We start from the raw sequence: 24,105 nt of genomic DNA on the forward strand, positions 1-24,105 counted from the left end.
CAGATATTAGTGTGTGAAATTATCTGGGAGAGGAGGAGACATAGGATCCAAGATGAAGAGAGAATAATATCAAGAGTTTAAGGAATTTTTTTAAAGAAAGACAGATATATTACAGATACAAAGGGAAGGACTGGAAAATTGAACTGATATAAAGATCAAAAAGGGGATGAAAAAGAAAACCGACTCAAGTCTCCACTGTCATGAAGTTTCTTCATCTAAACAAGGGACTTAAGAACATAATGGATAGAGGGCTGGAGATGTGAATTCAGTGTTATATATTCTGAAGTGGAGAGGCCAGAAAGACATCCATGATGAGAATGTAAGAATAGAGCTTGGAGATAAGAAGAAGAGTGGGGAGCTATCATGAAACTGAATAAAAATTCCTGAAAAATAGAAGCTCCACAAAAGCAAGAATGTGGTCTGTTTTGTGCACTGTTACATCTCTAGGACCTTCAATAGTGTCTGGAACTCTAAATATTCAGTAAGTATTTACTTTAAGAATGCCATAGAATAGATCACAGCAAGTAAGCAAGTGAGACACACACTGCAAGAGGTCAAGAGCCTGATCTTTTATATGAAAAGTTAGACATGAAAGTAAAAAGAAAATGCAGACAAGGAGAAGAGAATAAAAGCATTATGAGTCATTAGAAAATCAGGAAGAGAATACTACAGAGGTGAATTTTAAGACAGTGGGAATGTTAAATTGTGTGTTTCTCAGGAGAAGTATTTATTTATACCTACCTTACGAGGTTGAAAATCATATTTCACACAGTGCTGAAAACCTTTTCCTTTAGACTTCAGTGATGTGACTATTAGACAGTTGCCAACGAAGTGAGCAGAGTAACCAACTCCTTTGCTAGTACGAAAACTGTAACGAAAATAGAACTGTTTAATATCCACCAATACAAAGAACCTGTATCTAAAAATCATTATAAAAAATAAAACATCATTTTAAATAAAACTCATTTCAGGTCCCAAATATAGAATTAAAAAAACTCTTTTCATGGCTCAGTCAGCTCAGGTCATGATCGTGAGATTAGCCCATGTCAGGCTCTGTGCTGACACCGCTTCACCTGCGTGGGATTGACTCTCTCCCTCTCTCTCTGCCCCTCCCCTGCTCATGCTGTCTCTCTTTCAAAAATAAATAAACTTTTTAAATAATCTGCATATAAAATAAAATTCATTTCCCTAAAGCATATAAAATAAAACTAATTTCCTTATAGAGTAAGAATATTAGATGTACCAAATAAGGACTAAAACCTAAAAGGTTTAGAACGAAAAGAAATAATTTAAATTAAGAAAATAGAAGAATACACAAAATCTGTTGATATTTCAATGTAAAATATCACAAATAAAAATGAATTAATAGCCAATAAAATCTTGCCAATAGATTTCATTTACCTTCAAGGACCACTGCAATGAGCAAATACAGAAACCATTTACACAGCTACTGTTTTCAAAAACAACTTGCTCCCTAATTCTATCTTTGAAAATAGCTTATAATTTAAAAAAATTAAAAAGAGAGAGCCAAGTTTGATAAATGCTGTAAGTAATCAAACACAGGAATACATTTTCAGTCAAAAGAAGATAAAAGATGTATTTATGAAAAACAGTTATTTTCTTCTAAGGGAGCACACCTCCTAGCTGTGAACTGTCCTCTTAGCACAAACTAAATGCTCCCCAAAACGATGGAATTATTGAAATAAATGTATGATCTGCCCAAATGACCATTCTGAAGTTCAACTCATTTATGTTTGAAAGTTCAGATTTTTATTTAAAACCCTTATTACTATCCATATATAATCTTTTGTAACAGAGCTTACAAGCTATTAATAGCTCACATTCTTCTGCACTCCTATTTCTGAACCAATATATAAAAGCACTTAATTGTTCTCTTATTAAATCCTATCTGATAGGTACTATTATTACCCTCACTTTACTAAAGTTAAAAACATCAAAGCACAGAAGCAATAAATAAGTAATGAAAATTAAGACCTCAGATAGTCTTATTTTGCAGAACGCTGTAAATATTAACACATTGTAAACACTTACAATGCCTCGTATATAGTAAAGCCATCAATGAAAGTTTGATATTCTTATTTGGTGCATTCTTGGCAAACTAAAATTACCAAGGTCTCAGTCCTTACAGGTCAACCTACTATTGGGTTCATCAACCAATTCTGTTAGTTATCTATTAAATAAATAGTTTTATTATTTAATTGTATTTTCTTACATCATAGCTATTATTAATATTTTAAAGCATATCTTAACTATGCTTATAGAACAAATGAAATAAATAAAAAGGCAAAGCAAATGAATACCAGAAGTAGTCTGGGTTTTTTTCTCCCCCTGATCAGGGATTAGTATGTCTACTAACATCCCCACAACTAATCTATATTGATTGATGTGGACTGGACAGAGAAGATTTCTAACCCTTAACTTTTAAACTGTAACTGGAAAAAAAAACCCACAGTGAAGCAGGTTGCCTAGAATCAACAGCAAAAAGTACATAAATAAAATAAACTGATTTAATTGTATCTTTATAGTTTTAAAATATACAAATATAAACATATATACACACATACACTTTCTACTTAATATGTTGCCTTGATACTCTTACATATTTATAAAACTGCAATAGTTAAGACGAAAGTACTAAAATTAAATGTATTACTTACCAATAAAGATAAGGTTTATCCTTATCAACATTAATGTTATTTAATGGATCCATACGAAACCAAGTATTTAGGGTGAAGCCATTCTGATAAGGCCACTTTGCAATAGGAGGCAATGCGATTGCCTAACAAGGCAATGAAAAAGATACAAAAGTATTAGTTAAATAAAATGTGATAGTAATCAATGTCGAATATAACCTTTACAGATCGAAACTCAATTCAGAAAATCATGGACCTCTGTCCTGCCAATGGCCTTACCACCTTCTGTATCACCAGTTTCATCATTCAGACTACCAGACCCTACATTAGAACGTAAAGACTATGTTAAACTAAGAGATACAGGAAGAATTTGAGGCAACCTGCCCTTCAAGTTCTTCCCACCAGAAAAAAGACAGGTGGTGCAAGAGATCATTTGTTATTATATCCATGGTGGCACTGAAAAAGCCCTAAATCACATACAGCTGCAAACATTAGTGAACCAAAATGAAATGAAGAAAAAAAAACTCACGAAAGAAAACTCTAACCTTGAGTGATAATGAAACATTAACTGATACTACCACTTATATCACACACACATCTGAGAGACTCTAGAATAACATTTTCCTCAGATTCACTGTGGACTTCCAATAATCCCATGGATAAATAAGTATCTTTCTTATGGCCAATGTCTTCAACAAGACAGTTACCTTTACTGAAAGAAAATCTCTTAATTAAATTTAGTATATAACATCTAGAATAAATGTTTTAGGGACTTGAAATCTCCCATTTCTAGCCCCTGCTACTATACTAACCAAAGCCTTCTGTACAGTGCACATTGCATTCCTAACCTTTCTCTATTCTTTTTAACTAATGCATACACTCTCCCTTAATCAACACAAAAAAAAATTAACTTTGTATATAGCACTGCCTGATGTGCACCCAAGGCACATTTACTTCCAAAGCACTGGTGCCTGATCTTAACTCTTATCCCCTAGATTCCTTACATTTCCTTCTAATCTCATGGTGTTCATGGCATGTCTCTGGGGATACCTTGTGATTCTGAAGTTAAGCGGTCTTTACTCTTCCTCCCTATTTCTTCTAAAGCATTCTGGTACCCACAAGTGGATGTCCCTCCCTGTGCCAAAATCTACATCTCTCATCGTCCCCAACTCTAACCCTCCAAAATCTACATTCCTATCTACTGTAATTTGCAAAAGTAACGATTCTGATGTGTAGATGGAATGTCTTCAGTAAACTATTTGAGTGAATAGGAAAATTCACTATTCCTAAATTAAGTGGATTCACGAAACATCATAATCATGAAAGATAAATCTAAATAAGTATATCCACAAAGGTCACAGAGCATATAAAATGTCATCTTACATTCGTCATTCACCTTTATGTGAATCACTCTGTTCCATTTCATTCCAAATTGCTCATTTGAAGGAAGCATAGCTCATAACAAGGCACCTCCACAGTATAAAATGTACTTCAGAAGGCCTAGTATATATGGTTATTTTAGAGAGAAGGTAAGCAGTGTCATTATTTTAGTGATCCAAAGGCTGCCTGCTATCAACTGTGGTCCAGTCAGTACGTATTCTCTAGTTATCATGCTCGTCCAGAAGGAAATGATCAAAAACACTATAATGGTAAGGATTTTAAAATCAGCTGCTATCTGAACTTTTCAGTAGTTTAACAGCAGGTGTAACATACCTGGAAATAAGCCAATCTGTTGTTAAAAAAAAAATAAAACAGAAAACAAAAAACACTGGACTTGGACTCAAGAAAATTTTAATTCAGGCTATGACTCTGCTTTATGACCCTGAACAATGTTACACTGTTCAGACTATTTCCTCAACTAATCTAACAACAATAATATCATTTATCTTAAAATAGCTTGTATGACTCAAATGAAATAACTGTTGTAAAAGTTCTAGTTCCTTCTTTGCCTCCTCTTCTACAAAGAATATACTCTTAATTGAAACTACTCTTTATGCAAATGAGTAATGCAGGGAAAACCCAGAAAAAAGTAATTGATAGTCCATCAAAATCTCCTGAACGTGAACAATTCAAACATATACAACTAACATATGAGCAAAATTCTTTGTGTGTGTACATGTATGTATGTTTACATACTGATAGAAAATATTCACAGATTTCAGGTAAATGGTCAAATAGCTAAAAACAATGATTTGCAACTTTACCGAGGCAATTCAGACAATTAATTAAAATAAAGTTTTAACACTCTGTGTAGCTGTGAGTAAGACAGCAACTTGCTTGTATTTCTGTCAATAACCTTGTTCTTCCCCCTTGAGATTAGGAATAAGACAGGGGTGTCCACTCTCATCACCATTGTTGAACATAGTCCTGGAAGTCCTAGCATCAGCAATCAGACAACAAAAGGAAATAAGAGGCATCAGAATTGGCAAAGATGAAGTCAAACTTTCACTTTAGGCAGATGACATGATACTCTACATGGAAAACCCGATTGACTCCACCAGAAGCCTTCTAGAATTGATCCATGAATTCAGCAAAGTCACAGGGTACAAAATCAATGTACAGAAATTGGTTGCATATTTATACGCCAATAATGAAGCAGCAGAAAGAGAAATCAAGAAACTGATGCCATATACAAATGCACCAAAAAAACCCATAAAATATCTAGGAATAAACCTACCGAAAGATGTAAAACACCTGTACGATGAAAACTATAGAAAACTTATTAAAAAAATTGAAGAAAACACCAAGAAATGGAAAGCATTTCATGCTCATGGATCCAAAGAATAAACGTGGTTAACATGTCATTATTACTCAAAGCAATCTACACGTTCAATGCAATCCCAATCAAAACTGCACCAGGATTCTTCTCAAAGCTAGAACAAATTATCCTAAAATTAGTATGTAACCATAAAAAAACCTGAATAGCCAAAGTAATATTGAAGAAGAAAACCAAAACGGGAAGCATCACAATCCCAGACGTTAGCCTCTACTACAAAGCTGTCATCATCATGACTGTACGGTACTGGCACAAAAACAGACATGTAGACCAATGGGATAGAATAGAGAACCCAGAACTGGGCCCACAGATGTATAGCCAATGAATCTTTGGCAAAGCAGGAAAGAGTATCCAATGGAAAAAAGACTGCCTCTTTGGCAGGTGGTGCTGGGAGAACTGGACAGCAACAGGCAGAAGAATGAAACCGGACCACTTTCTTACACCATACACAAAAATAAACTCAAAATGGATGAAGGACCTGAATGTGAAACAGGAAACCATAAAACCCTGGAGGGGTTGACCTCAACCACAGCAATTTCCTACTGGACACATCCCCAAAGGCAAGGGAATCAAGAGCAAAAATGAGCTATTGGGACCTCATCAAGATAAAAAGCTTCTGCATGGCAAAGGAAACAATCAAGAAAACTAATAGGCAACTGATGGAATGGGGAAAGATGACATATCGTATAAAGGGCTAGTCTCCAAAACCTACAAGGAACTCACCAAACTCCACACCCACAAAACAAATAATCCAGTGAAGAAATGGGCAGAAGATACGAATAGACACTTCTCCAAAGAGGACATTCAGATGGCCAACAGACACATGAAATGATGGTCAACATCACTCATCATCAGGGAAATACAAATCAAAACCACACTGAGATACCACCTCACGCCAGTCAGAGTGGCTAAAATGAACAAACCAAGAGACTATACATGCTGGCGAGGATGTGGAGAGACGGGAACCCTCCTACACTGTTGGTGGGAATGTAAACTGGTACAGCCACTCTGGAAAACAGTGTGGAGGTACCTCAAAAAACTATCCATAGAACTCCTTTATGACCCAGCAATAGCACTGCTAGGGATTTACCCAAGGGATACAGAAGTGCTGATGCATAGGAGCGTATGTACCCCAATGTTCATAGGAGCAATGTCAACAATAGCCAAAACATGGAAAGAGCCTAAATGTCCATCACCTGATGAATGGATCAAGAAGATGTGGTTTCTATATACAATGGAATACTACATGGCCATGAGAAAGAATGAAATCTGGCCATTCATAGCAAAGTGGATGGACCTCAAGGGTGTCATACTGAGCAAAATAAGTCAGGCAGAGAAGGGCAGATACCATATGTTTTCACTCATAGGTCTAACAGTAGAAACCTAACAGAGGACCATGGGGAAAGGAATGGGGGAAAAGAGGGAGAGGGAGGGAGGCAAATCATGAGAGACTCTTGAATACTGAAAACAAACTGAGGGCTAAAGGGGGAGGGGGAAAGCAGAACGGTGGTGATGGTCATGGGGGGACACTTGTGGGAAAAAGCACTGGGTGTTATATGGAAACCAACTTGGCAATAAACTATAAATTTAAAAAACTATTGCTATAAATTAAAAAAAATTTTTTTAACCTTGCTCTTCTTTCTTACCCCTTAAACTGGGATCTACTAGATGTCAGATCAATAACAATTTTATAAACTATATTAAAATACATCTAATTATGTAAACAGAATTATTACACCTAAAAAAAATTGGTACCCTCAGGGATAGTGACAGTGTTTTTTCTGCTATGCACCACAATGTATATGATATGTGTTCTACCCTAACAATCTGATATGTAAAATTATTAGCTTTCATCTAGAATGAGATTTTTAACTTTCCTATTTTTGTGTCACAATTTTTAATTTTCCTATTTTGTTTCACAATTTTCTTTAGACTGGAAGTTCTAAGTTTTAAAAAGGCTAGTAACTAAACATTAAGAGAAAATATGAAATTATGGGAATAGCTGATGAAATGGAAGACTATAAGGATGCTTATAAATATAACTAAGAAGCAAGAAAGATTTAGATGAGGTTTTATGACTTACACGGTACTTAAATGGTATATTATTTCATTACAGGTTCACAGTAACACTATTCCACGATAAAGTACTAATGTTTTACATGAAAGTAAGCCAAGACACATTAAGGGACCAGTCCTCTACAGTAATGAAGTAGAGAATCCTGAAATCAAAACCAGTTCTTGTAGTCAAAAGTTGTATAGATCTCTATAATCCTACAATGTAGATTAAAAAAAATGAAATCAAGCAGATTGAGACAGTTCTTTAAAAGGAACAACAAAATGGATGACCTTCCAGCTAGGACTGATCAGGAAAAATAAACTCCAGTATCAAGAATGAAAGAGGAGGCATCACTAAAATATCCTTCCGAGATTAAACAGATAAGAAGGGGATATGATGATAAGCTTAGGACAATATATTCAACAATTTAGACTAACTGCACAAATTACTTGGAAGATACAAACTATAAAGTTCACTCAAAAGAAAATAGAAAAGCTTCCTATATCCATTATAGAAATTAAGTTCATAGTTTAAAACCAACCCCAGACAAAACTTCAGGCATATATGGCTACAATAGTGAATTCTAGCATACATTTAAGAATAAGTAATATCAGTTCCATATAAACTTCTTTAAAAGAAAGAAATGAATAGTTCCCAACTCATTTTATGAGAAATTGCCCTATCACCAAAAGTAATTGCAAAATTTCTCAGCAATACATTAGCAAATCAAACCTAGTATTGTATGAAAAGGTTAAAACACAGCGACTGGGTAGCTTTTATCCCAGGAACACAAAGTTTGGCTTAACACTGAAATATCAGTCATTGTACTTTGCCACACTAGTAAGGATTAAGAAGAAAAACTATATGATTACTTCAATAAAATCAGAAAAAGCATTCAACAAAATTCAGCACTAATATCAACATATTGATGACTAAAAATAAAAAAGCTTCCAGTACATAGGAACAGAAAGGAATTCCTCTACCTGATAAAGGACATGTCTTAAAGCCTATACTAATACCATACTTAATGGTGAAATACACAAAACTTTCCCTAAGGCTAGAATGAGTCAAGGACATTACTGTTATTAAACCCTGCGCTAGAGTTCTAGCCAGTGCAGTACAACAAAATGAAATAAAAAGGTATATAATTGTAAAGTGAAAAATAATAATAATACTGGTTTTATTTACAAAAATATCTGTAAATAATCCTAAGGCATCTACTAAAAAACTGCTAGGACTAGAAAGTGAGTTGAAGCAAGGTCTCAAGATACAAGGTCATAATACAGAAAAAAAAATATCAATTGTTTTTCTATATATGAGCAAGAATCAGTATGGAATATTTATTGATAAATTTAACAAAAGATGTTTAATACTTGTGTGCTAAAAACTACAAAACACTGAAAAATCAAAGAAAACTAAAGTTAGAGTTATACTATGTTTGTGAACTGAAAGACTACATATCTTCTATTCTCTTCAAGTTGTTCTATAGATTTAACACAACACAATCTAAGTCACAGTAAGCACTTTATAAAAGTTGACAAGTTTATTCACATGTATTTAAATGCTATCTAGAATAGCCAAAATTGTTTTAAAACAAAGAACCAAGTTGGAGTACTTATACAAACTAGTTTCAAGAACTGCTTACTATATAGCTATGAAAATAAAGACAAAACATATGATTTTGGCATAAAAGCAGAAACGGAGGACAAAGGAACTAAGCGTAGAGTTCAAAAACAGAGCTATAGACACATGGCCTGATAGTTTTCAAGAAAGGTACCAAGAAAGTTCAATGCTAAAGGACGGTCTATTTAACAAACAGTTATGAAGAAATTCAATAATCATATCCAAAACAAACACAACTTTAACTTCTAACCTTATTTAATATCATATTTTTAAATGTTTATTTATTTATTTTGTGAGAAAGAGGGCACAAGTGGGAAGAGGGGCAGAGAAAGAAGAGAAACCCTCATATCCTATTTTAAAAGTTCACACTAAAAAGGGGATCCTAGACCTAAATGTAAGAGTTAAAACAAAAGAACTCTCAGTAGGAAGCATAAAAAAAATGTTGTGACCTTGGTGTACACCAATTTCTTAGACTACAAAATCATATGCCATAACAAAAAGAAAATTGAACATCATCAAAATTAAAATCTGTTTACCTTAAGAAATACTGGTTAAGAAAATGAAAAGTCACAGATTAGGAAAAAATATTTGACAAATACACATCTAACAAATTAACTTATACCTGAAATACATAAAGAACTCTTAATAAAACAACCACTTTTTTTAACCAGAGATCTGCACAAAAATGTAACAAAAAAGATGCAAAAACAGCCAAAGAACACATGAAAAAGTGCTCAATATTATCAGACATTAGGGCAATACAAAATTAAACCTACAATGAGGAACCATTACATAACCATTTAAATGCCTCCCGTTAGAAAGATGGACAACGTCCAGAGTGTAGAACAATACAGATTCTCATAGAGTTAATGAAAATGCAAAATTTTCCACTCTGGAAAACAATCTGCCTGAAAGCAATCTCATGAAACAAAACACACACTTAGCATAAAACCCAGCAATTTCACGCATGTGTTCTCTTAAGAGATGAGAAAAAATGCCCACAGATCTATGTTCAAATGTTCATAGCAGTTTTATTTACAAGAGCCAAAAACTGAAAACTCAAATGCCCATCAAGTAGTGAACGGACAAACTGTGGTATATCCATAAAATGTAACACAAATTAGAATAAAAAGGAACAGAATAAACTACTGGGAAGCTGCAACACGGGCAACCTTCAAAGGATAATAAGTGAAAGAGGCATGACCGAAAAGATTACATATGAATGATTTTATTTATATGAAATTCTAGAAAAGGCAAAATCATAAAAACACAAAATAAAACAGAAGTTGGAAGGGACAGGGCTTGGAAGAGGGGACTGGATTCAAACAAGGGAATTGCAGGAAATGACGGAATTGTTCAAAATCACGACTGTGGTAGTGTAGTGATTATGAAACTTTAAAACTCAGTGAACTGTACTTTGAAATAGGTGAATTTTATTGTATGTAAATTATACCTTAACAGAGGTGAATTAAAAATAAATAAAAATGAGGGTTGATGGAGGTGAAAGAGAGGAGAAAGTGGGTGATGGGCATTTAGGAGGGCACTTTTTGGATAAGGAACACTGGGTGTTGTATGGAAACCCATTTGACAATAAATTACACTTTAAGAAACAAAAATAAATAAATAAAAATAAACATATGCATTTAAAACTTACCGCAGCACTACAACCAGGGAAATTGAAAAAAGTATCAGGACCATGTCTTTGTGGCATCTGATTAAGAACTGATAACAATTTTACTGCATGTCTTGGCTGAGGAAACAAGAAAAGAAATGTCACTGTACAAATTATGTAAAAATACGTAATATATGATGTTAGACACTGGACTGTTTTCTAACTAGAGAGAAATTAATTTTAAATCATTTACTAAACTCTTTAAGGGGAACAATTTCCATTACAAACTCCAGTTTATAGCTCTCTAGAGACAAATTGTTGAACATTAAGTATTAATGCACTGATATTGAATACTTTTCCCTCTGACCACAGCTTACCCAGATTCCACTTTCTCCTCGAAGCATGCTGAACAAAAGCTTCAATTCCTTGACAGTGATGCTGTAGCTGGCAAGAACCCCCAACATATCAACTAGAAGATCTTAAAGGAAAATAAAGTTATTCTGAACTCTAGTCATGAGCTGCCATCTGTCAAGGTAATACACTTTTTTGAAAGAGCAAAAGTTATCAACTCTCATTTATACATGTATGGTTATCTAATTGCCCTCATGAATAGCAATTGTAATTAAGAATTTTTAAGTTACCAGATAACCACAAACACTGTGTTTCAATTTTAGGATTTTTCCATCAGATTCACCATTACAATTAAGTTTTCTTAGTAAATATATAAAATAGGTTTTATAAATTCCTAGAATATACACACACATATACATCAACACGCATATCTGCTGTATTCAGGGAAAGGTAGGCAAAAACATACAAAGGTACAATGATTTAACCATGTAAATTGACTATTTTCAAATTAAAAAATGATAGTTGACCATATTTTCTTGTAGATTTATCTATTTTAATAAAACATATTCTGGAAATATTCCTTGTCCCATTAACAACAATTTTGAGCACTTACAAGGTCCTTGCCTGGCATTATTCCAAGTGGTTTATAATTATTAAGTGCACAAATCCTCTTAACAAGCCTATGAGGTAAGTACTAGTATTAGCCCCTTCCTAAAATGAAGAAAGTGAGGCATAAATAACATAATCACATTGCCCAAGAACAAACTCTAAGCTGTAGGGTCAGGATTAAAACCTAAGCAGTATGGCTCCAGGGCCATCTCTGTTGCCTGCCAGTCTCTAAAGTATGACTTAAATGCATTACTAGTGATATCCGTTCTGTTCGTGTGTTTATGTACATATGAGAGACATACCAGCTCACCAGATAATAGGAAAATTACACATTTAATCTCCTGGCCTTGAATTCTTTTTTTCATCTCTAAACATTGTGAGTAGTATCTAATCAATTGCTCTTTGTAAGAAATTAAACATCTAAATATTTATACTTCCTTCATGTTCTCAATTTCTAAAGCACTTCCTGAGGATTAAAGATACTATACAATCAATATGCATACACATTCTAAGTAATTTATCATCAATTACTTTAAAAAGTGGATTAGGATAAATTGAAATAGTTACTGATATATAATATATATTATACAATAACACAATACCTGGAATTTCAGACTTTAAAAATATTTATTATGTATGTATTTCAAAATAGATATTTAAGATGGTTATTTTTATCAATATAATAATCGCCTAATCTTATGTAATGCAACAATAGTAAGCAATCTTTATGTAATATTGTGACTACTGATAATGCCATTTTTGAGAGAGACCTTTTAATGCAATAAAATGTTTCATCATTCAGTAAAAAAGTTTATGATTACAACATATTAGTCAGATCTCTTTCTAAGCCACAATTCTAGGTAGAAATCAAGCACCTTATTAAGACCCTAAGTCAAGAGGAAGCAGTTTTAAGTAATTAGCTGCAATGGCAAATTCACAGATTTCTTAAACATTTACCTACAAATAACTTTTCTAGAAGCTGAACTTCTTTTACCCAACCTTTATCTCACCTCATATGTATGTCACAGAAAGTGATCTATAAATTTTTATTCAATGACATAATTATTTAAATTTCTTATTTATTATACATATGCCCAATCAGGTCTCTTTAATTTTGTTACTGCAGGTTGTTTCTAGGCAGATTTTTTAAAGATGAAAAAGTACTGTTACCAATTCAGTATAAATGTTTAACTACCTTCTCATCATACCTACACATTAATAAATGAAAAATCCCTCTTTGAACTTAACATGCCATGAATATTCAGAGTGAGAACTTAGTAGCATTTTTGTTGGTTATTAGTGCTTCTTTACTATGTCATCTAAATTTTAATTTCCCCTGTGGAATTGTAAGGTACAAGGAATTTTCTGATGTTTATTCAATGATTAAAATAACAAAAAGTGAAAGCTTTGTGTTACCAGCATTATTATCATATAAGAAGCAAATATAAGAGAATTAAGGAGCTTTATATAATAGAAAACATGAACATATGAATTTCTGCATTACTAATCAAGATTACTATCATATATCTCAAAGCTCATGAATTGTGCATCAGCAAACCACTATGTATGTAACTGTGGCTCATTTTCTAAAGTGTACTTCAAAAAAATAACAAATAAAAAAAACCTTCAGGGATTAAACCCAGATAGGAGGAATCAAAGGTTATATGATGTTCTACACATATATATGTATATATAAGCTCATACAAATAAATTGTTTATATTAAAGAATGCTAGGATTTACAGAACAGTTTAAGGATGGTAGGTATCATCATTTAATAGTTGTTCTAAATTTGAATTTCATTTTTCATCAAGTTAACCATTACTATCCAATATAGAAAATGCTGTCACTCTAAACAGAGAGAGATGACATCTCAAGAGAATTAGGAATGATTTTGATATAATCTTAGAAAAACAAAATTTTTAAATATTGTTTATATTTAAAAAGCATTCAGGTTTAACTTATCCTTCAATCCATTATTTCTGATTTAATTTTTTGTTCTAATATTAAAATTAATTGCACATAAATCAAAATACTATACAGGATTCTCTAGTGTCTGACCTACTTTTAAGGATCAGATATGATATTGTGAAGAGTCATATTTGTATTTTTAAAACTATAAAAACCATTCTACATCAGAAGAAACTTATGCTGAAGATTCATGGCTTAAACAAACCAACATTTCAAACTATAAACTTATTTTTGAAAAATAATGTTGCTCTGGGATCATCTTTCAAAACATTTCTACTGACGGGCATCTGACAACAAAAGAGAATGAATTTGGAAGGAGGTAAAGGATTGGCAATGAATAATCATGGATTTCAAAGTTATTCTAAATAACATAACAAGCACAAAATGTAATATTTTTATCTTGAAATTCTTTGCAGTATTTATGTTCTAATCTATATCTTTTTATTTTGTTTTGTTTATTTTAATACCAGTTTACTCTCAAAAACAAACAAATACAAAAAACAAAGTAAATGGACACTTCCTAAAAATTCAACATGCTTATCCCAAGGCTACCAGTACCTCCTTATATTTCAACATATGTCAAACTAAAGAGCACAGAGCTTGAAAATGTTGGTGAAGTGCTCATTACACAGCATTCTACTACATATTGTAAATTTTTAGTTTGTAAAGGTTTAACTAAGTACTACATAAAGAGGCACTGTTTATTTTTCTGATAGATTTCATAGTATTCCACACTGAGATTTTCTAAAACATAGAAAAGAAAAATTAGTAATTATGTTTGTCTAATACAAAAGAAAGTATCTTCATTTCTTCAAGTCGTCCCTTAATGTACACAGCAAACTTTCCATGTATTTCTATTTATCTATTTTAAATCAAGTTAGCTTCAAGAAATTTATATTACCAGTAGAATATAAGAGAAGTACATGAATCTTATTAAACATTTAAAGTATATTTTCCTGTCAGATAACCTCATACCTGCTATCATGTCATCTACAGCACTCATTTTCAGCAACACTTGTTCAATTAGCCCAACTTCTGTGCTAGTCTGTAAATTCCGAACACTTTTTCGTAAAATGGCTGTAAACATGCTCCATATTTCTGCTTGACATGTGACATCACAGTGCTCCAAAAGCTCTGTCATGCATGTTATACTCTCCGCATCCTGGATAATAAAGTTCATCTCCAAGTCAAATTCTCCACCAACCAGCTGAAAATGAACAAAAGGAAATAATAACTAATGATAACAGGAGAGATTATTTACAACAATAGATTAAAAACAATCAATGACTTCAACTGGCATGACAGCACAGCTCTCTAGAAAATTTCAATTCTTCAGCTTTAAACCTAACTTCGATAAAAATGGGAAAGCTATAAAAAAAGGTGCTGTAAAAATTAAAACTAGCAAAATCTTTTTTTTTTTTTAAGTAGAAAAGGGCAATTTCAAATCAAGTAGAGCAAAATAGTGGAGGACTACTGGGTGGGATGCAGGACAAATTCTTATGAAAAAGGGAAAGGGTTTGGCACTTGGGCGCCTGGGTGGCTCAGTAAGTTAAGCATTTGACTCTTGATTTCAGGTCAGGTCATGATCTCAAGGTCATGAGATCCAATATCCCCCACCCCGCCCCAGCCCCAGCCCCAGCCCCACCATGGGGCTCTGTGCTGACAGCTCAGAGCCTGGAGCCTGCTTTGGATTCTATGCCTCCCTCTCTCTCTCTGCCACTCCCCCACCCTCTCTCATGAGCACAAGTTCTCCCTCTCTCTCAAAAAAAATTTTTTTTAATTTTTTAGATACTTAAAAGAGATATAGCTAGTATTTTATAATATTGTATTTTAAAGAATGTGAATTGATATACAAAGATGATTTAATAGCAACGTATTTAACTTGTGGCATTCTGTCAAAACTGAGTCAAAAGTATTACTATCCCCCCAAATGCTACTTTAAGAGCAGTAATAGATAAATACACATACGGTAAAGGATATAATGAGATACTCTTCTTCTCTAATAATCAGTTCACATATGATATACTAATTATATTGTTATAATTCTTGAAGAACATTGATAAAATGGATATCCTTCTGGTCTAAAGAATGGAAAATTTAGGAAGAAAATAACAGCCATATACAAAAATGCCTGACAAATCTGAAGTCATTCATTTATTAATAAATATCTTACTTATTAAAGACTAGAAATTACTGTTCTAGGAGCTAGGGATATATCTGTGGAGAAGAAAAAGCCCATGCATTAACAATGGTTAGGTTCCAGAAATAAAGATGTACATCTGTACATATGTATGCATGTTACACCTTATCTCCCTAAAAGTTGAAATTGGCTTATAAGTTACATAAAGCATGAGAAGATATAAAATATAAGTAGTTAAGAAAATAGAAACAAAGGAAAACTAAGATTAGGAGCAGATAGGTACCAGAAATTAGATTCAAGAAGATTTTTTTAACAAAAAAAATTCATTAATAAGGGTGGATGACCACAGACTATGGGATAAATAAGATTAATAATAACAATAATAATAATAATAATAATACCACCACCAGGTAATGTTACATACATCATTTAGTACTATTCATTCTAAGGGCTTTAGATATGTTAAATAATTTAATTCTCACAACTTATGTGAAAGAAGCTTTTATTATCTTCATTTTACAATTAAGGAAAAATAGGCAAAGAAAATTTAATTTGGAAAAGGTCACAAAACTAGTAAATTATGAAAAATAATTACAAATTTTAAAAAACCCTGGAATTTGATGCCAGAAGCAGAATAAATATTTCTTCATACAAGTCCATATAAGCAATAAAATCTCATTTAAGAATATTTTTAAAGTCTTTCAAAATTTAGGAATTTAAAAACAATATATTCTCAAATTTTAAAATAATATATTATGTGTGTATTTTTCTCTATAATAACTCCAAAACTCAACTTATGAGAAACTAGCCTTCACCCTAATTCCTGACCTTTTTTTTTTTTTTCACTGACCTAGATATTCTCTCAGGTTAAAGGCTGGTTTTAACGTCTGTGTATGAAACAAGCTCAACTCCTCCTATTTGCCTTATTAACAAAAATAGCTACAAAAATAGTTAAGAGATTGTCTCCAAATTCAGACTTCCTAGATTCAGATTTCAGCTGTACTACTCACTTGCTGTGTGATCTTACTGACTCTACTTCTCTAAGCCTGTTACTTCATCTAAATACGGGAATGAGGGGCGCCTGGGTGGCTCAGCTGGTAAGGGAATGTGCATGGCGTTTGACTTCGACTTAGTGAGTTCAGCTCAGAGCCAGGGCCTGCTTCAGATTCTGTGTCTCCCTCTCTCTCTGCTCCTTCCCCTGTTCATGCTCTGTCTCTCTCTGTCTCTGTCTCTCTGTCTCTCAAAAATAAATAAACATTAAGAAAAAAATTTTCAAATATATGGGAATGAAAGTTCCTTATCTAATAGTGTTGTTGTTATTAGGATTAAATAACATAATTGAGTTAAAGCCCTTAGAAACAAAATCAGGCATATAGCTAGCATTCAGTTAAGGTGACCTATTACCAGTTCTCTTATAACCCCAGCTTCGAGCTTAAAAAAAAAAAAAAAAGTAGTCATTTGATCACATTTGTCTGAAGTATCATGAAACAGCTAGCCTTGTTTCCAGCAAATGTCTAACTACTGTGGATTAAGTACTCTCTTAGATATGAATTGTAGATCTATGAAAATCAATTCAAACATCTTTTCATCATACCACGGTCTTATCAAAGAACTATTTGCTTTTTCACTGTTATATATCCAATTGACCTGGGTCCTACTATGAACCTTGTAGACCAGTGGTTAGTAACTCAGAAGAGGTAATCTAAAAGGGAACTGTATAGAGAAAAATAAACCACAGGTTGAAAATCAATGATGTGGACACTTACTGAAGTAGATACCAAGATTTAAGCCTCTGAGCTTTTGATATACTGTGTAAGAATTAGGACACATTAAAATGGGAAAACATTGAATAATTTTTTTAGACTAATCTCCTAAATGAATTGTTAAGTGCTTCAGTTGAGTCTGGCATAACCAACAAGCATTATGTAATGTGTAAATAACAGAGAGGGGCTCAGTGGGAAGAAAAAAAATAGTCTGCTTTTAAAGGAATTAACAATTAATATGTGTAATTCTAACAATCAGGCTCTGTTATGTGAAGCTTACGGTTCCATCTTTCAGTTAAAACACAATGCTCCTTTCTATGTATCATTTAGTTACAAAAGAGTACAGTCTGCTCTCGGATTTCTTTGCCAGCAGCTGTAAAAATACTTATTGTAGATTTTGTAAAGTGGTGATATAGATGGTCTTTTTAACCTTTATTATAAATTTTAATACTTTAATGTTAATAAAGCTAAATGCTTATAAAATTATCATTCCAAGATCAGAGAAATATTTATTCCCCACTTAAAAATGAGTGGTTCAATATTTACCAAACTAAAACATGTGAGAGAAAATGGAAACAATTGGCCCTTATTACTTAAACCATTCTTTAACAATCCTATGAGGAAAAGGTATAATCATCCTCATAGAAATGAAAATAAATGAGATTAAGCAGCATGAATAAGGTCACATATATGTGACAGATCCAAGATTCTAATCTATTGGAAAATGAACCTAAACAACTTCCTATGAAGTCAGACGTACAAAGAAAAAGTAGAAATGTGGTGTATGATAGTAGCTCTACAAAGAAATCAGTGTTTTATGAACTGTGTGGGAGAAAGGGAAAGAGAAAATAATTTCTATGGGTAAGAAATAAAACACCCAGAGGTAGTAAATTTTTAATTTTTTTAATTTTAAAAAGCAACCAATTTACCTAATAAGGTTACTTTAACAGGAAAGTAGACTTTGAAGTTTCAATTACAAGAAAATTAGCAATCAACACTAAAAAATTATCAGAAAACCATTTAAAAATCAGACAAAATGACATAACAAGGCTAAAAAAGGTAAATCATAAAGAGCTAAACTCACTGTTACCATAGTATAAACATGATATATAAATCAATTAAGTTCCCTGTAAATCTGAATGCATCAGTGTAATACTCTATTTGAAGGTAAGAATCTTCTTTTCTTCCAGGCCTTTTCCTTAAAATTCTAAAAGGCATTACCACCGCAAGAAAAGTGCCCCTCACTGGTGCTTCCTACTCAGGAACTGGTCATAAGTGAATTTATGTAATATAAGTATCATAGCTGAGCTTTTTAAATGAACTAACTTATTTACATAAAGTAAATAAAATTTACTATATAAAAATTTGGAATATAAAATGCTGACTTGGAAAATATTTCTTCTGAAAGTACTAAAGTTTCTAGCAATTTAAATATCTTTTATTTTTAATATAAAGCTTTTGAATATCTATTTTGAAGTCTTAGATTATTAGAATCATATGGGATAATTCTTTTTCATTAATTAGATCAGACTGGACAATTATTAGCCATTTGAATTTCTTTACAACTTATTCTTCTAGATAAATTCTAAACTAGATAACACTACCCATAAAGCCACAATTTAACACCCCAGCTTCAGCTCCCTCTACCTTCCATTTCCTAGCTACTGTCATAGGAACAATTTCTGCATTGCATATATCTCTCACTTCATCTAAAACTTTTCATATATGTTACTCCCTATACATGACATAGAGTTCTCTCCCAATTTTTTTGTTAACTTCCATTAAACCTCCAAATACCAGTTTAGATATCACTAACTCCAGAAAGCCTTCCCGTTACCCACAAAGATAGCCTTTCTCTGAATTCCCATTACACCCATGCACACTATGCAATCATTGCATGATACAGATGTTTACAGATTTCTTTCTATTTCCCACATTACAATAAGCTTTGTAAGGGTAAGGACAGTTTCTGTCTAACTATCCATGGTATCTATACCTCTAAGTACAGTGTTAAGCCCATGAAAACGATTCAGTGTCTCACGTGGGATGGGAAGATGGCAAGATGGGAGGGCAGGAGGAAAGAAAGAGGGTCTAGTTGTAAGCCAGACCTTCTACTGTATTCAACTTTTCTCCTTCAGTAATGAATTGCTCTTATTGCCATATAACTTTTTTAATGCTAGGTGGGGAGGGGGATTACAAAGACAGAGAGGTTTTCTCATTCCTGTTTATACCCCTCGGTTGCTTAGCTTTTTCTTCTATCACTAGTTGGAAAATATGTAAGCTTTAACAAGTAAAATTCAGAAAACTTGTACTCTTGACTTAGTAAGGCGCACACAACTTTCAGTTGTTAGAATCAGGCTTAATTATATATCCATTTTCTAACTTTTCAAGTGAAATCAGTTTACATCTTCCCTTGAAAAAGATGACATCACTAAAAATGGGCAGAATGGGCAACTCCGGGGCAATGGTCTCCCTAAAACACTAATGAGTTGGCAGAAACTATCAAAATCAACTTCTGAAAACTTCTGGAATCAAGTCAAAAATGTACAGCAACCAGAGGAAGGCTTTATGAAAAAGCAGCCAGTTTTGTGATAAAAGGAATGTCCCATCTACAATCCCCCCACATCCCAGAGGGCAATAGCCATCAGGAGAACATCCATCCTGCACAAGTGGTAAGGGCTTCTAGTTCCAGAGGAAGCAGCAGAAATCTTAAACTCAAGGTTGTAGGTTTCAACCTATCTGGCAGCTTCCCAAAGGACAGGTGCAAAGAACTGCCTTTGTCTCACCAAACTTAGAACATCCCCAGGGCTAGGACACTTTCACTGAAAGCATTTAAAGGCACGGGTATTAGCTAAAGCAGCCTGAGCCAGAAACAACACTTGGGATGCACTAAACAGACTGGAAGCCTGGGAAGGAAGATGCAGAGAAAGAAGGTATATGTGGGTATACAGTCTTCGAAGGGCTCTCTTGGACACTACTGAGTCGAGAATGCCACATGCATGCCCAGGGCAGGTTTCACTTTCAGAAAAAGCCTACAAAGACCCTAAGCTTTCACATACAGCTGCCTTTAGGCTCTACACAAGAAGGAAGAAAAAGCTGGGAAAGAGCTGTAAACAGCCTGACTAAGCACTGCAAGAGTGCCCCAAAAGAGCAAATCTGCAAAGATGCAAAGAGTATTTTTTGTTTCCTCTTTTTTATCTTTCCTTGGCTCCAGGCATTTGAAGTAATTCTGTCAAAACATTAGCTGACCACCAAACAAACAGAACTTCAAGGGCTATACCTGACAGAGAAAACAGACTTAGAAATGTACTTTAGAAAAGCACTAAGCAAACAACCCACAACAGCAACAACAAACAATGTGGGAAAGAAGAATCTGATTTCCAGAGTTTCCACATGACAATATTCAAAATGTCCTGTCTTCTACAAAAAGTATGAGACATACCAACAAACAAGAAATACATCCCATCTAAAGAGAAAAAATTAATATTCAAATTTTGAGAACTACATTTCTCTTATCGTCTCCTTCCTCTATTCGTCCTCCTCCATACATTTTGTTTTTTCTTTCTATACTTGAATTATTAACCTCTAAAGAAGGCATCTTTGAGATGACTTGTACCTTTAATTTCACAAAGAAATAAAAAAGTGGAAATACAAAATAAAAATTAAGAACTATAATTTCATGAGCACTTAGGTACTGAGTAATTTATGTATATATAGCCTCATTTAATTCTCATCATTTTGTGAGACAGTATCTCAAAAAAGAAACTTGATTTTAACCTATGTAACCAGCCCAAGGTCCCAAAGCTAGTGTAAGCATCAGAATTTTTCTTGTTTGGTCAAAATTATATAGAATTAGGTCTATCAATACTAGAGAGACCACCCCAAGACATACGCATGTATCTCCCTCAGTCAGCTCATCTTCAAGATTTGCGATCTGCATAGTAAACGACTTATATATAAAATTTTAGTACATAACAGGAAAATACTTTATAATTTGGACATGAACATAATAAAAGTAAATGACCCTAAACTCAAATGACAAACTAAGGCAAGAAAAATGGAAAATTGTTTGTTTCCTATTTCTTTCACAAGAGTCATCTCTACAATTTGTATTGGTAATCTTTCTGTGGCATAGAAATAACTATACCCAAGAGTATAACAAATCTTGCTACAAATACAGTCAATAAAAACTCTAGGGAATGGAGGAGAAAACAAAGTGACTGACTATCATACAATAAGTGCCTTCTTTAAAATATATTTAAGACAACATGCATTTTTTCAAAAGTAGTATAATCACTTTTATAATTGCTTTATAAGACTATAACAAACATATGTTAAGTAAACCTGGTGTCTAGGAGCCGACTTGAGTAAAATGAAGTAAAACTTACAAGTCTTAACTCCCAAACCGCTCTATACCTTTAAATGGTAACTCCAAGCCTAACACTGAAAACCCTAATCCATCTCATAAGTAAAGGCAAAATAAAATATTTTGCAAACAAATAATAGTTGAGAGAATTCATTGCCAGCAGACTTTTGCCATATGAATTGTTAAAGTAAGTTCTTCTGGCAGAAGGAAAATGATACCAGATGGAAATCTGAAACGACATAAAAAATTGAGGAATGCTAGAATTCTTAAATCTGTTGTTATATACAAAAGACTTTTTGCCTCATTTTGTAAACTCTTTAAAAGATACTCATAAAAATAACAAAATGTACTAAGGGACTTACAAACATGAGGAAGAAAAGCAAAGACTGCAAGTGCACAAAGGACAGCAGAGGAAGAAACAGAAGTATACTCAGAAGATTCTTCCATATATCTTAAGTGGTATATTATTTGAAGGTAGAGAAATATAAGTTAATAATGTATACTATGAACTCTAGGAAAATGTTACTTATAAAAAAGAAACAATTTCAAAGACCTTAACAGACACCTCACTGAAGAAGATATACAGATGACAAGAAAGTATACAGATGTTCCACACATCATATGTCATCAGGGAAATGTAAATTAAACAAGGTATCACTACACACCTATTAGAACGGCCAAAGCCCAGTACACACTGACAATACCAAATGCTGCAAGGATGGTGAACAACAGGAACTCTCATTCATTGCTAATGGAAAGGCAAAATGGTACAGCCACTTTGGAAGAAAGTTTGGTGGATTCTAACAAAACTAAACCTATTTTTGCCATATGGCCCAGCAATTGCACCCCCTGGTATTCATTCAAAGGAGCTGACAACTTAGGTACATGCAAAAGTCTAGACATGGATGTTTACAGTACCTTTTTTTTAATAACTGCCAAACTTGGAAACAAGCAGGATGTCCTTTAGTTGGTGAATGGATAAACTGTGGTACAATCAGACAATGGAATATTATTCCGCAGTAAAAAGAAATGAGCAATTTCTATGATAAGACATGGAGGAAGCTAAATTGCATAAGATAAGCTATGATAAGACATGGAGGAAGCTAAATTGCATAAGATAAGCTATGATAAGACATGGAGGAAGCTAAATTGCATAAGATAAGCCAATCTGAAAAGGTCACATATTGTATGATTCCAATCATATGACATTCTGGAAAAGGTAAAACTACATAGATAATAAAAAGATCAGTGATATCCAGGGGTTGGTGAAAGAACAGATGAATAGGTGGAGCACAGAGGATTTTCGGGCATTGAAAATACTTTGCATGATATATAATAATGGATACATGTCATTATATATTTGTCAAATCCATAGAATGTATAACACCAAGCCACAATGTAAACCACTAGACTCAAATGATTACATGTATCCAGGTAGGTTCATCAATTGTAACAAATGAATACTCTGATATATGTGGATGAGCAAGGGATATATGAGAGATCTCTGTAGCTTTCCCTCAATTTTGTTGTGAATCTAAAACTGCTCTATAAGATAAAGTCTTAATTTAAAAAAATTATTTTAAATAAAAAATATGTATAGTTCATAAATCAACAGTAAATGTAAAATGAAATCATAATATTTAATTAATCCAAAGCCAGATATGTAACAAGAAAAAAAGAAACAAAAAAGAGATGTGATAAATATAAAATAGCAAAAATAGCAGACTGCAATGTTGCCATAATAATTACATTAAATGTGAATAACATAAAACCACTACTTAAAACACAGAGATTATAAGAACATATAAAATAAACAAGATCCAATTAAATTCTATATGACAAATATAAATCATAGAGGTCAGCAAACTTTATCATAAAGATTTTAGACACCCAGGACCTTATGGTCTCCATCATTACTACTCAACTCTGCATTTGTAATTTATTTTTTTCAAATAGTTTATTGTCAAATTGGTTTACATACAACACCCAGTGTTCTTCCCCATAAGTGCCCTCCACCAACACCACCACCTCTTTTTTCCCCTGCCCCTTCCCCTTCAACTCTCAGTTCATTTTCAGCATTCAATAGTCTCTCAAGTTTTGCGTCCCTCTCTCTCCCCAACTCTCTTTCCCTCTTCCCCTCCCCCTGGTCCTCCATTAGGTTTCTCCTGTTTTCCTGTTAGACCTAT

General features: G+C 33.3%; 1 protein-coding gene across 1 annotated transcript in view; it reads right to left on the minus strand.

Annotated features, from left to right (window-relative positions):
- NBEA (neurobeachin) overlaps nt 1-24,105 on the minus strand; it is a 655,079-nt gene that overhangs the window by 563,354 nt on the left and 67,620 nt on the right. The window contains exons 2-6 of the mRNA XM_029938475.1: nt 14,626-14,857; nt 11,099-11,199; nt 10,764-10,859; nt 2,679-2,800; nt 742-868 (exon numbers count right to left, since the gene is read on the minus strand). Of these exons, the coding sequence (XP_029794335.1) occupies nt 742-868; nt 2,679-2,800; nt 10,764-10,859; nt 11,099-11,199; nt 14,626-14,857 (678 nt within the window). The remainder of the gene's footprint in view (nt 1-741; nt 869-2,678; nt 2,801-10,763; nt 10,860-11,098; nt 11,200-14,625; nt 14,858-24,105) is intronic.

Source organism: Suricata suricatta, chromosome 4, assembly GCF_006229205.1.
Source record: "Suricata suricatta isolate VVHF042 chromosome 4, meerkat_22Aug2017_6uvM2_HiC, whole genome shotgun sequence".
Classification (NCBI taxonomy): Eukaryota; Metazoa; Chordata; class Mammalia; order Carnivora; family Herpestidae; genus Suricata; species Suricata suricatta.